The 14,744-nt window shown below is 36.8% G+C and overlaps 1 protein-coding gene across 1 annotated transcript in view; it reads right to left on the bottom strand.

The window, feature by feature from the left end:
* Positions 1-12,669, bottom strand: part of LOC309631761 (uncharacterized protein) — a 30,258-nt gene extending 17,589 nt beyond the window's left edge. The window contains exon 1 of the mRNA XM_082398683.1: positions 277-12,669. Coding sequence (XP_082254809.1) covers positions 277-437 — 161 coding nt within the window. The 5' untranslated portion in view covers positions 438-12,669. The remainder of the gene's footprint in view (positions 1-276) is intronic.
* Between the last annotated feature and the right edge of the window lie 2,075 nt (positions 12,670-14,744).

Consider the following 14,744-nt stretch of genomic DNA (forward strand, 5'->3'; position numbering starts at 1 on the left):
CAAGTTCAACTCCTTGACAGAAATAATACCTGATTACAATTGTATTATTAGAAAATGCTCAAGTAATATAGAATATGTTATTTTTAAGATGTGAAATTGTAAGATCACTGATGATGGAGATACTCTCTGGGTATAATATCAGCTGTTTTAATGTTAAACATACAGATTTGAAAAAAGAGAAGCTACTTAGAATGTATCCATATTCTCTAAAGCCAAGCACAAGAAATAGCTTTCACACATTGATGCATCAGGCTGATGAGCCAGGACTCATGTAACCTTAGATCTAACCGCTGATTACATTCTCCGACGCACTCCTGGCTCCAGAATGCTGCCTTAGAGACCACCATGTCTCCCCAGTGACTTGGCATATCTGTAAAAGGATAAAAGACTGGAGTAGAAAGCTGAGACAAGGAGGTGTTATTCTCTCCTGTTCTCATAATGTAGCCAATAAGTTTAGATTGCTTTCACAGAATTGCAAGACTAACTGGATCCACCAGAAAAAAAAAGAAATTCTACTGGGCTTCTTAGGAAGAAAAAGTAAAGAAAATCAGGAGTATCTGAGTAAATTAAGGATGAATAAACTGCCCACTTTTCGGCTAAAATACGGTTAACGCCAGTGCTTTGTAATCTCCAGTTACTTCTCAAGTCAAAATCACCTTTCCTCAGATTAGAGACAATAAATGAGTCTGTGCCAATCATTCTAGTTTGTATATGGTAATTATGCCTCTTACCCCAGTACTGCTTACTAATACAGGCCGAGTACACGGTGTGCATATGCAACACCACACATGAACTACTGAAGACTGCAGAAATAGTGAAACGCCAGGTTCCATTTCAAGGAAGCCAGAAGGGTTTTCTCATAAGTGAAGTTTTCAAACAGGCCGCAGACCACTTGGCACATGATTTTTCTGATTATAACAGGCTATATCCAAAGCTAAAAGAAAAATAATCCTGAAATTCAATGCTGATTAATAAGGTAGTACAACAGAGTGAGATTACCAGATAACTTTTTACTCAGTGGAATTCTATTTTCCTATCTTGGACTATTCAGTTTACCTCTTTCCTGTATGATTTAGTAATCTTCCTAGGATACATTAAGAGAATAATCATTTATAAGAGTTTAAGAAAATAATTTATCAAATATCTAGCACTGATTATTATCCAAAATGCCAATTATATTATTTTGGCCATAAACCGTGAGCTACAAATACATGAATAGAATTCAACTTCTTTTCTCCTCGTTTGGCATTATGTGTCACATCAGGTAAATTGCCACGTCCAAGACTGAACTTCAGATGAATCATAACTGTGTCTCCAGCTAAGCTTGGGGATTGTATTATGCTGATGGATATTTCCCTTCCATGGATGGCAGTCACTTAATTAGAGGGGGTGCTGTGTACGGAGTTTGCCCTCATATTCTGAGGTCAGTATTTTTTTTAAAAGTCTAAAACTTGTTGATGCCACCTTTTCTGCTTGCACTGTGATTTTAGTTGGTGCAATATCCGTCATGGTTTTCAAACTTTTTAAAAAGATAACCATTGCTATACCTGAAAGTTATACTTTCAGTATGTACAAGAGAGAAGAGAAGAACAGATCTAGTTGAAGAGTTAGATACTGGACGGAGAATCCTACCTTTTGGCTCCACCTCCGTCTCCTTCCAAGTTCTTGAGGGGCTGAAAACAGCTAACAGATAATTATCTTCTTTTCTTACTGTAACCTAAAGTGACAGAAGCAGAGGATTTTCCCCCATTCACTCACTGAAAGAGTAAAAGCCTTTAACTGTTCAGACAGAATAGTTAATAAGCTGTCATTCACTTTCTGTCACATAAATGCTGTCTCCTGGTGTTTTACCTGTAATACATTCCTAAAAGTTTCCTCGGCAGCCCGAGTCTAAAACGCACACTGGAACTCACATCAAAACACAGCTTACACACCAAGTGAGCAGATTCTGTGATTTACACATCAGTAAACCCTGTGTGTAGGCAAGAAGGAAAGCAAACAAATTCTGTTTTCACTCATCTGCACGTTATATTACCCTAACTTTTACCGTTTCCAAATAATATGCAGATGGAAAATTAGGCAACTGTTAGTGCTGTTGTAATGGCAGGCGAAAACAGTTAAGGGATTCATTTTTCTTCCAAGAAAATCATACTTTGCAAATCCGTCTGAATTACAGCCAAAGGATTACTTTGTATCTGGCTGTAACAAACTCTCCTTCCACCCGTCTTGAATGTGAAAAGAAACCAGCTTATTGTACTAAAAAGTACCATGCCCTCCAGGGTCAGCTACAATTGCCCAGCTTTGAAACTGGCACCGCAGGTCGTGTTTTTATAGGCGATAGGTGAACCCAGGACAAGTTTGTGGTTCCTGCTTTTAAACTTCCTGTGTGAGCAGTTTCTAAATGAGCCTGAGAGCTTTAAGGTTCAGGTCTTTATGGGCCTTCCTGTGGGCACCATTATTTATTGGATTTTTGAAAACAAGAAGGTACTCTGTTCTCCAGGATGAAGAAAAGGCTCTCATAGGAAATGATAGAGGCAGTGTTATAATTTATGACACCTCTGTCTCCCCAAGGAAGTCCTCCTGAGAGCCTAACAAGGCACTCGGATTACAATGATGAGCAAGGATAGGAGAACTGAAATAAGGTGAATCACCTGAGTCTTCAGCTCGTATTGTGGACACATAGGTCCCGGAGATAGGACTGTTCCAGGCAGGAGTAGATTCATGAAACTCACAAGTACCTCTTTCTGCCCACCTCCGACACCTAAAAAGCTGTTAGAATCATGTCGCAGTACTATATGCCTATATGTGTATATGCACGTGCCAGCATTCATTGCTAGCTCCTGTTCACTAAATGTCCACTTAGTACATTTTCCAGTATTAATGAAGGTGAGGAGTCATAGAATTTTGAAAGATGCTTTCCAAAGTCTGAATCAGATAAGGGAAACACTTAGTGGGACTTGGAAATAAGAAAGATAAACGAGCCTACAACATTTCCATGTTGTCAGTTCGGGAGTTGAGGACAGGTCTAAAAATGGTGCTATTGCCAGGAAGGAAGCCTAGTAATAAATAGCTTTAATTGTCATGTTACATGAGAAAATGTAAAGTTAGGGTAATTATCCCTGAGGGAGTCACCTAATGAAATCGTGAGCCATGGCATCTCCAACCAGACGATCGCTTCTTAAAGGACACAGCTATTTGGCCCCTCTTACGGGGAAGTTGTAGGGATGTGGGAACCTTAAGTGCTTTTTTCCTTTCTGTATAAAAGTGGTTTAAGCTACACATTTTGACTTGGCAGACAAGGTTCATGATGTTGATTTTAGATTTACTTGGGGGGAAATAATAAGAATCAGTGCATTCACCAGTGGATACAAGAATTCTTCCAGATTATTTAAAGCTATGAGAGGGCTCATAGCTTACGGCTGGAAAGAGCTTAGAGTTTTAAAAACTCATTTCCAGCGTAGTCACAGCTATCAGCCATCAGTGCTTCCTGGTTTTTTTTGTTTTTTTTTTTGAAACAGGGATTGAACCCAACTTTTTTATATTTTCAAGCTTCACTAAAAGGTATTGTGGAGTTTGATTAAGGAGACCTATAGAAGTTGCCAATCAGATATTCGTCTTAATGGAGATACTTAGACTTGCTTGCTTTCCAGTAACTTATCTGTAACATACACACATAAATGGACAAGTCGAGAAATAGAATAACACCAACCCCCAGAAGGACTTATAATACCTTCTTCCAGTCACTTAGACGACCTCCTCCCCCAATCCCATCTAGATTCCAAGTACTATAGATTAGTTTCATCAGTTTTAAATTTTATATAAATGGAATCATAAGAGCTATATTTTTTATATTTGACATCTGTTGTGCTACATTTTGTGGGTGAGATTCTTTTATGTTGTTGCACTTAACACTAGTTCGTTTAATTTTATTATTGGAAATTATTCCATTGAATGAATATGCCACAGTTCTTTTATCCAATTCTACTGTTGATGGATTTGGGGTTATTTTCAGTCAAGGTTAGTATGAACAATGCTGCTATAGAGTTTCGTATACACGGTTTTTGGTAATCAAATATATACATTTCTCTCGAGTCTCCATTAAAATTGGAAATCTAAGTAACAGGGATTATGTATATTCAGCCTTAGTAGGCACTGCCAAACAATCTTTCAACATGGATATAAAACTTGCACTCCTAATGTGAGAGAGCTCCAGTTTCTCCATATCCTTGCCAACACTTGGTATCTTGGCTCTTTTAGCCTTTCTGATTGCTGTGCAGTATAATTCTGGGGGCTTTGTTTTTGTTTCCGTTGTTTTTTCCGAGAAGAAGACCACCTTTGCTGCTTGTGTGGACAGACATCCAGTGTGGGCGGAGCAGGAAGGGCAGGGGCCTTCCCTTGACAATAGAGGTGCCTTCGGCACATGTGGGCCACGTTGCCAAGGAAAGGCATCTTCCTGCAGCAGGTGCAGAGTCGGTCCATCCAGCAGGTTGCTTCATGCTGCAGGGGTGAGTAGGGCCTGGATGAGGTAAAAGCCACTCAGTGGTTGAGCAGTTAACCTAGGGAGGCCATGCCAAGGTCAGATACACACAAGAGATGCCCTGAGAAGAAGGTGAGGTTTTGGAAGGTGTGGAAGATGTTCCCAAACTGAGCATTGAATAGGACCTAGGTGATGCAACTCGGCTCCTGCTGTTCCTTCTTCCAGGCACACAGCCCCTGCCTGGACTTCACATCCTGGAAGGTCTACTTATGCTCCAGCAATCCCATGAGTGCAACGTCAGGGTCTGTGAGCATAGGTCATGTTCTGTGTTGTGTTGATGATGTGGATCTCGTATTCCAGCTTGGGCATGATGGCACCACTGCACCAGTCGTCCTGGGGCCTGAAATCTTCCAGGTTACTGTTGAGGTGTTCTCCAAAGTAAAGCATGCAGAGGCCATCCCATTCCATCAGACCAGGAAGTCCAACAGGTTTCCCTGTGGAAGGATCCTTACCTTTCCAGGCGGGTGATATGGTCCCACTGGACTAAGCCCTTTTCATTGAGTTTTCTGCAGTACTGTGCTGGTTGGTGAAAAAAGCTGGACTTGTCCACTTGGAGGATAACCTCATTGAAGGGTTGACCAATCAAGACCCACCATATGATACATCTCCATGTCCACGAAGCTGAAGGGACTGTTGGTGATGAGGAACAGCTGTTTCCCATGGGCCACCAGGTGGCTCAGGATAGCAATATTCACTTTCGGGATGTACTTCTCTAGGTCCCCACTCAATCCACTGGTATATGAGGTCATGTCTTGTGTGGCATCTTGAATGACCTCCATCACATCCTTGTATTGGTACACTTGGTCAAACTCCAGATCATGAGCCAGGAAGTGGTCTACCATGCAGAACAGTGACATCTCTGGCAGTAGAAGATGTCCATGAAATGTATGATGGAGGGAACTTTGCTGTAGAAACTGCCCACCGGGTACAGGGGGTATGCTGGGTGCCCCCAAACAGGTGGATCACTTCCTCATCCTGCAGAGTTGGAGGACCCTAGAGGCATTCCCCAGTTGCATATAATGGAAGGCATCAGTCTTCATCTGAATACTCTTCTGAATGTCATAGTGGAGTCCCCAAAGGCAAACTTGAGGTTGTAGTCATACTTCTGAATCCCCTCTGAGCACTTGTACTGCTCAATCAGGATGTCATGTGCAGCACTGTAGATCGCTAGGTGCAATGCAGCTGTGTTCTGGGCCAGCATCTCGTCATAGTGGGAGCTATAGACCTTGACATCACTCACGTTGATCTCATTACTGGCATAGACAGCTGCCAGGTTCAGGGACTGCTGACCTTGCTGGGTGACAGGGGTGCAGGAGGCCCTGCACCAGTTTCCGTATGTCCTGGTAAGAGCTTACAGGTGTGCTCTGAGCTTGTCTCCTTGAGTGGCGGCAAAGCATGCACTACCCTGATCCCAAAGCCAAGAAAAGTGCCTCCCTGTTTGCTGTCAAGACACCTCCAATCTGCTGTTACACTACCCCAGTATTGCCCATTAGCTCACCAGTAAACCCTGGATGCTTCCAGTGACTCCTGATAGCAATGCTATCACCAGTTCTGATGCCGCCAGGTCACTTGCTACCATAGTCGGTGCCTCCTAAAAGGAAGAGTTTTTTTTTTTTCCTCAGGAAGACATTGGGTAACAAAATAATTATTTTTTGCTTCAATTATTATTTTTTTCTTTTTTAAAATTGAGATATCTTTGACATATAACAGTGTTAGTTTCAAGTATACAACATAATGACTTGACATGTGTTTACTATCCTGTGAAAAGATCAGCACAGTATATAGTTAGCACACATCACATACAGTTAACCCCCCTCACCTATTTTGCCCCCCCTAACTCCCTTACCCTCTGGTAACCACTACTTTGTTCTCTATCTATGAATGTGTTTCTGTTTTATTTTATTTATTAGTTGGTTTTATTGTTGCTGTTGTTTTAGATTCCACATATCAGTAAAATCATACAGTATTTATTTGTCTTTCTCCAGCTGACTTATTTCACTTAACATACTATCTTCAAGGTCCATCCATGATGTCACAAACAGCAGGATTTCACTTTTTTATGGCAGAGTAGTATTCCATTGTGTTCGTGTGTGTGTGTGTGTATATATATATATATATATATGTATGGTATATATGTATATGTACGTGTATATACAGTATGTATGTGTGTGTATGCACATATAAAATGTCACATCTTCTTTATCCATTCAACCATCAATGTACTTAGGTTGTTTCCATATATTGGCTATTGCAAATAATGCTGTAATGAACACAGGGGTGCATTTATCTTTTAGAATTAGTGTTTTTGTCTTCTTCAGATAAATAGAAGTGGAATAGCTAGGTCATATGGTGGTTTTGTTCTTAAATGTTTTTAAGACTCTACATACTGTTTTCCATATTGGCTGTGTCAATTTACATTCCCATTAACAGTGCACATCTTCTACATTCTCACCAGTATATATTATCTCTTGTCCTTTTGATGGTAGCCATTCTAACAGATGTGAGGTGATACCTCATTGTGGTTTTGATTTGCATTTCCTTGATTAGCAGTATTGAGTACCTTTTACCTACCTGTTGGCCATTTGTATGTTTTCTTTGGAAAAATGTCTATTCAGATCCTCTACCCATTTTAAAATCAGATTGTTGGATTTTTAATATTGAGTTTTATTAATTTTTCATTTATTTTGTATATTAACCCCTTAATAGATACATGACTTGCAAATATCTTCTCCCATTTAGTAGGTTGCCTTTCCATTTTGATGATGGTTTCCTTTGCTGTGCAGAGGCTTTTTACTTTGATATAGTCCCACTTATTTATTTGTTTCCCTTGCCTTTGGAGTCAGATCCACAAAGCCTTCTAATACCAATGTCAGTGAGGTTACCAAGTACATTTTCTTCTAGGAATTTTATGGTTTCAGGTCTTACATTCAAGTCTTTAATCTAGTTTAATTTTTGCACATGGCATAAGATAATGGTCAAATTTTATTCTTTTGCATGTGGCTGTCCAGTTTTCCCAGAACCATTTATTGAAAAGACTATTTCTCCATTGTATATTCTTGGCTTTTCATCATAAATTTATTATCCATGTATGTGTGGGTTTATGTATGGTCTCTAGATTGTGTTCCATTCATCTACGTGTCTTTTTTCATGCCAGTATCACACTGTTTTAATTATTTTTTTGTTGTTTTTGTTTTGTGTTTTTCTTTGTTTCATTTTTTATTTTAAATAGCCCACATTCCTTGTACCAACTTCAGAAGCTACAACAAAATATTAACAAGTCAATGATTTTTATTTTCTTAATTTTGCTTACATATGTATTTTATGATACCTTCCTCAAATAGAACCATACTATTCATATTGTTCTATAATATTTTTTACTTAACATAACATCACTGTGCTTTAATTAATGTAGCTTTGTAGTATAGTTTGACATCAGAGAGCATGATATTTCCAGCTTTATTGTTCTTTCTCAAGATTACTTAGGCTATTTATTTTTTTGTTTTTATTTGTGTGTGTGTGTGTGTGGCTGTATACAAATTTTAGAATTATATCCTTGCATTGTGTGAAATGTGCCATTGACACAAATGTGACATTGACACCAAAATGCACATTTAGGGATTGCATTGAATCTATAGATGGCCTTGGGTAGTATGGACGTTTTAACAGTATTAATCTTTCCATCCCATGAGCGTGAAATTTCTTGGCATTTATTTGTGTCATCTTCAATTTCTTTCATAGTGTTTTACGGTTTCAGTGTACAGGTCTTTCACCTCTTTGGTTAAATTTTTGTAAGTATTTTATTCTTTTTGAGGTATTTGTATATGGGATTGTCTTCTCAATTTTTCTTCCTGATAGTTCATCATTAATGTATAGAAATGCCATAGATTTCTGTATATTGACTTTGCATCCTGTGACTTTACTGAATTCATTTATTAGTTGTAACAAGATTTTGGTGGAGTCTTCAGGGTTTTCTGTACATAGTATCATGATGTAAAAAAGTAAGTTTTACTTCTTCATTTCCAGTATGAATGCCTCTTACTTCTTTTTCTAGCCTAATTGCTGTGGCTAGGACTTCCAATACTATGTTGAACAAAAGTGGAGACAGTAGGCATCTTTAGAAGAAAGGCTTACAGCTTTTTGCCATTCAATACCATGTTAGCTGTGAGTTTGTCATATATGGCCTTTACTATGCTGAGTTATGTTCCCTCTGTACCCACTTTATTGAGAGATTTATCACAAATGGATGTTGAACTTTATCAGATGTTTTTTCTACAACTATTAAGATGGATATATGATTTTTTTTATCCTTCATTTTAAAGTGGTGTATCACATTAATTTGTGGTTGTTGAACCATTCTTGCATCCCTGGAATAAATCCCACTTGATCATGGTGTATGATCCTTTTAATGTGCTGTTGAATTCAGTTTGCTAATTTTTTTTTTGTTGAAGATTTTTGCATCTATGATCAACAAAGATATTGGCCTGTAATTTTCTTTTCTTGTTGTATCCTTGTCTGGTTTTTGTATCAGGGTTATACTGGCCTTGTAAAATGAGTTTGGAAGTTTTTCCTTCTCTTCTATTTTTTGGAAGAGTTTGAGAAGGGTTGGTATTAATTCTCTTTTAAAGTTTTGGTAGAATTGACCAGTGAAGTCATTTGTTCCTGGACTATTGTTTGTTGGGAGGAAAAATTGTTATTTTAAATTTTGGGTTTCATTTTGTTGGGTTTTTTTCCTCCAGTAAATTTTCTCCAAAGCACTGAGACACAAGTCACTGGAGATCAGCTGAGCAAATATATTGTCTTTATGCTTTTAGCAAAGAGAACTATCTTTTTTAAAGCTTTCATTATCAATAGTGTTTCTGTCTTCCCATGAATTATCATATGTCCTGGTGAGCTTTGTAAAGTGCTTGTAAACAAGCTCCTGGAAGATGCCTATAAACATATCTAGACATACAGAATCTTAGTGGCGAAATAGCTTATGATAAAAGAGGGAGAGTCGCACATTCTCACTGTCCCCATCTTAAGTACACACATACAAGTGTAATATATTTGTACATAAAACATTGTTCTGACTTTCTAAAGAATAGAAGAGAAAAAGAAATTATTTAGGGCTATATGTGAATGCATCCACAAATTCCTGCCAGGTTTTGTAACACCAGACTATCAGTTTTCTCATAATAAAAGCTGCTCTATCTCTTGCAAAGTTCTTTCGAAGTTCAAATGAAATAACAACCATAAACCTCATTGCTTACCATGGAGGGGGAATATAAAACACAGAAAACTCAGCAGTAAAATTATGTCTCTACAATTCATGCTGACAGCATGAACCAAGTTATGCAAATCATTGTTCACTCAAAATGACTTTACACCTCTATTTAACACATATTACATCATGACAAAAGGCTGGAGCCTGAGCATTAAGTCTTTAACCAAGAGAAAAAGGGTCAAGAACAAAAATCTGTGTTGTGCCAGTGTTTCCACTGATTGGGTGACATTAATTCATTCATGCATTCAACAAGATAGCTTTTGAGCACAATATGTTAAGGCATTATTTTTAAACACTTGCTAACTAACCTCTCTGAACTGCAGATTCTTCCTCCATATAGTGAGAGAAAGGGAATTGGTCTGGTCCAGAAGTGTGCTATCTATTAAGTTCTAAATTCTTTGATAAGAAATAGGCAACTGGGAGAACATACTCTCAAACCAAGCCAACTCTAGAGGGAACACATATTTAGAAGGCACTAAAAAGAAGCATGTGATATGAATGGCATTCCAAAGATAATAGCTTTTACTGAGAACTATATTTTAGACATTTACATGATTTCTTATGAAATATGGAAATTCATGCATCCCACACATCTGCAATTCCTGACTTTTCTTCATATATAATTGGAGACAGTAATACAATATTTGACGACCTAAATTTCCTGGAGGATTATAAAAAAGATTCTTTGTTTTCCATAGATACTCAATCTGTAAACCACTTAGCACACCGCTAGGGTGAAGTACATGGACTACTCAATTTGGCAGCTATTTTATTATACCTATTTTGATTTTTTTTAAAGCAGTTTGTCAAGATTGGGTATAAATTATGACAAATGTTACCTGGATCTATTCCTTCAGGTTGTGTCCTCATTTAGAATTTAACCAATCAGCTATGCCTCCCCTCAGTAGTGGTTATCTTTGATGACTTAATACAGTTGGGCTTTAGCGTCACAAGATGTATGTCTTTCAAAACTATCATGTAAATGACTAAATAAATCCTATTTTGAGATACCACAGGGTTATTATGTACCACATGGACTGTTTCAAAGGATGGCTTATATCATTCTCTCCATAGATTGTCCACAGGGGAAATATGCAGGTTGTATAATAGTGCTTTCCGCCCCTCTTTCACCCTGGGACTTAACCAGATCCATGTGTTTAGTGAGATCTGTAAGAAGAAACAGGCTCACACTATTTCATGCCTATAAGGGATAGAACCTAGTTTAAAATGTATTTATTAGGACAGGAACATCCACTAGTTACCAATTAAAAGAATCCGGGTGGAAAGGGTGATTAAATGGGAAATTCAGGGTATTTGCCAAAGCTAAATAGCATTTTGGGGGATAATATTTTGCATCTGCATGGGAATATATTATTTTCAAAATATTTTGTAAATGCTATCTCAAGGAGTTTCTAGCATTCAATTTTATAGATAATTAGAGAATATTTAATAATAAAAAAAATAAAACAAGGACAACAGATGGACTTTCTATGTGCCGCTCCATTTTATGTGTATTATAAATCATAATTTATTTAATCCTCTCTATTACTCTGTCAGGTATAATTTATATCTCTATTTTATACCTAAATAAAAAGAAGCAAAGAGATTAAATAACTTGTCCAAGGAAACAAATTTAGGAAATGGCGGGGCCAGGCATTCTGCTAATGTCACATCAGTGACAGTTCAACTAGGCTAGTGTCATTTAGCTCTTTCGACAAACATATGTTTCTTCGAATAAGTCTAAGATTAAAAAAGAAAGACAGGGACTTCCCTGGTGACGCAGTGGTTAAGACTCCACGCTCCCAATGCAGGGGGCCCGGGTTCGATCCCTGGTCAGGGAACTAGATCCCACATGCCTGCCGCAACTAAGATTTCACATGCCACAACTAAGGAGCCCATGAGCTGCAACTAGGGAGCCTGCCTGTCACAAGTAATACCTGGTGCATCCAAAAAAAAAAAAAAAAATTCAGCGCTCTTGAGCTATCAAAGTGAAAATAAATGAGCAGTATATTGGTTTAATGTGTTTTTTATCCCTAGTAATGATCACTTTAATTACACTTATTAAAATGTCCATAAGTGTTTTGAGTTTTTGACAGTCACTGAAAACACCTGATAGAGATTTAAGACTGCACCCTTCTATAGCATAATTAACTAGAAAGTAGCTGAGTGGACAAGGACCATTTTCCCTGATGTCTACCTAAGGACATTGGACTGGTTCTCACAAATAAAATGTGACCCAAGGTGATTTAAAAGAAGTTAGATTTTCTCTAGGCCTTCTTCTGCCGTCTGCCTCTTTGAACATAATGACCAGGGCAATTGTGGAAACCTTTTGAGGATGCAGTAGGAGTCTGCAATATCCATTTTGAATTTCCATGCATGTATGTTTTAGGATTATAACTTTGGGCATTGGTTATTTAACAGTTTCCTTACTGTATATGAATGCCTATTCAATGAGTTACAATTTTAAAAGCAAAAAAATAAACTCACAGATCCAAATTACAAAAATTATATAATTTTATATGTATTTTTGTGTGGCAATATTGGGGAAATGAGTTTGTAGTTTCTTACCATTCTGAACTTTTGAGATTTTCCTCATATTCCCACCAGCCCAGAGGTGCAATTAAAGAGAAATTTTGGGGGTGAGGGAAGATCCATGGATCTTTCTGTTTACTTCTAAAAAAGAAAATGAGAAATATACTTTCAAATTAGCAGATAAATATAAAAAAATAAAATTCAAATAAATGACAAAATAAGTATAAAACAAACATAGAAAAAGTCAAAGAATAAATTCTAATATTTCATTAATTGCAAGAAATTTAAATGTCTAAAAAGGACTTCTGTATCTAGCAATTTGGAACACTGGATATCCAGAAAATTCAAAGAATAAATTCTAATATTTCATTAATTGCAAGAAATTTAAATGTCTAAAAAGGACTTCTGTATCTAGCAATTTGGAACACTGGATATCCAGAAAAAACTTTCCCAGTAAAGTATTTAAGGAAATACTAAGTGGAGAATTCTTGACAAATGGCTTAATCTTTTTAAATTTTCACATCAAAACAGTAAAATTATTTAGCAAAAACAAAACTCATGGAGAATATTTACAATAAAACTAGGCAGCAGGATATTCCTATGGTTCCCAAAATACAAGTAGGTTTAATTTTTAAAAAGACCAAAAGCCTGCATGGCACTCATGTCTGTGAGGCAAAAAACAAAGAAGCTACAAGGTACCTGCCATGCCTGAAGGTGATAGGTGTCACCCTGGGCCAACTTGAAAACAACAGCTGAAATGAGGAGGAGATTTGCTTTGTTTGTGGGCACAATGACTGTACAGTAACCACTAAAAAGCTAGGTGTTTCTAGCCATTAAAAACTCCCCAGGCTGACTAGCCAGGGCTCCCTGCCAGCCCAAAGCTACACACAGAGGAGAAACTGCTGAGTGCAATCAAAATTAAGCAATGTATGGACAGAGACAGAAAAAAAGAAAATGACCAGATAAAGTGGGGTTGAGTTAAGAGCCCCATAAAATTTCAGAAAGCATGACAGTATTTTTTTTAACACTCTTAGAAAATAAGAGCACTTTTAAGTTAGAAAATCTCTGAACTCTGCCTCCTTTTAAAACATCAGAAAAACTCTTTTCCATAAAAATAAGTAACAGATCATTGTCAAGGTCAAATTCCATACGTTTATTATAAGACAAAAAGGTAATAAGGTGAAGAATAACATCCCCACAGAAAATGAAAAGTTTAAGATGAGTTTTAAACCATCTTATATCATTTGGAAATGAAAGAGCAACATAAATGAGAATTAGAGTAAAGCAGAAATATGGTAATACAACTCAAGAAATAACTAAAATAAAAGAAAAATTACTTAATAAATGGCATCTTAATTAGAAGAAACACAAGTAAATAAATAGAAAATGCCTTTTGAAATTTAGATTAAGAGGACAATTATAAAAACCAAAAAGAAAGGTAAAAGGATTCAATAAAAAGTGTTCGTTATTGAAGATAGGCAAGGAAGATAAAAAATAGACACAATAGAACTTTCTGAACAAATCCAAAGCATGGAAAAAGAACAAATAGAAAAGAAAAAATGATAGCTTAAGAAACATTTCCTGTCATTAAAAAAATGGAAATTTGTACTGATGCCTACTGGGTACCTATGAATTTTGATCCAGAATGATCAAACCCAGGAAGTATTCTATTAAAATTATTGGACTTAAAATTTTTAAAAACAAAAGCTCATTTGGGTATCAAGACAAAAAGTTACATGAACTAGAAAATTAGATTATCATTAGATTTTCAACAGCAGTGCTTTTTGTAAGAAAAATAGAGTAACATATTTAATATACTCAAGAAAATATTTTAAATGTGAGTCAGTATAAAATCCAGCAGAACTGACTTCCAGTATGAAGACATAAACAAAGTTTTCTCAACATGGAAGAACTTGATCCTTCTAGAGAAATCTACTAGAGAATGATCTTCAGACAACCAAAATGGCTATAAAGGCATCGACATGAGGAGGATGGTGAACATTAAACAGAGTTACTTATAGACTTAAAATTGAAGAAGGGTTAAACATGAAATAGAACAGTATGTAATGACCATATGCTCAGGTATTATAGGTATAAAGCAATTATTAAAACTGGGGGAAATTGGGAAAGCATATGTAAAAAGTTAAACTGTTCTCATGTATATACTAGAAGTGTTAATATCATTTTTCTGACAATGTGTGTATAAAGTGGGAAAAATTTAAGTAATGCTATGGACTGTACAAATTTTACTATGTCATGTGCCCTAGAGAATTTGAATTCTCAGTGTAAAAGAAAGCAGTTATGTATATAACTGTTACAAGCAGTTGCATGTAATATAGAACACGATATAGGAAAAGTCTGGTGGTCCTAAATTTGAATGGAAGTATCAGTAAGACCTCACGAAGTATAATG

The sequence above is a fragment of the Balaenoptera borealis genome (assembly GCF_965194805.1).
Source record: "Balaenoptera borealis genome assembly, chromosome: 7".
In the NCBI taxonomy this organism is placed as follows: domain Eukaryota; kingdom Metazoa; phylum Chordata; class Mammalia; order Artiodactyla; family Balaenopteridae; genus Balaenoptera; species Balaenoptera borealis.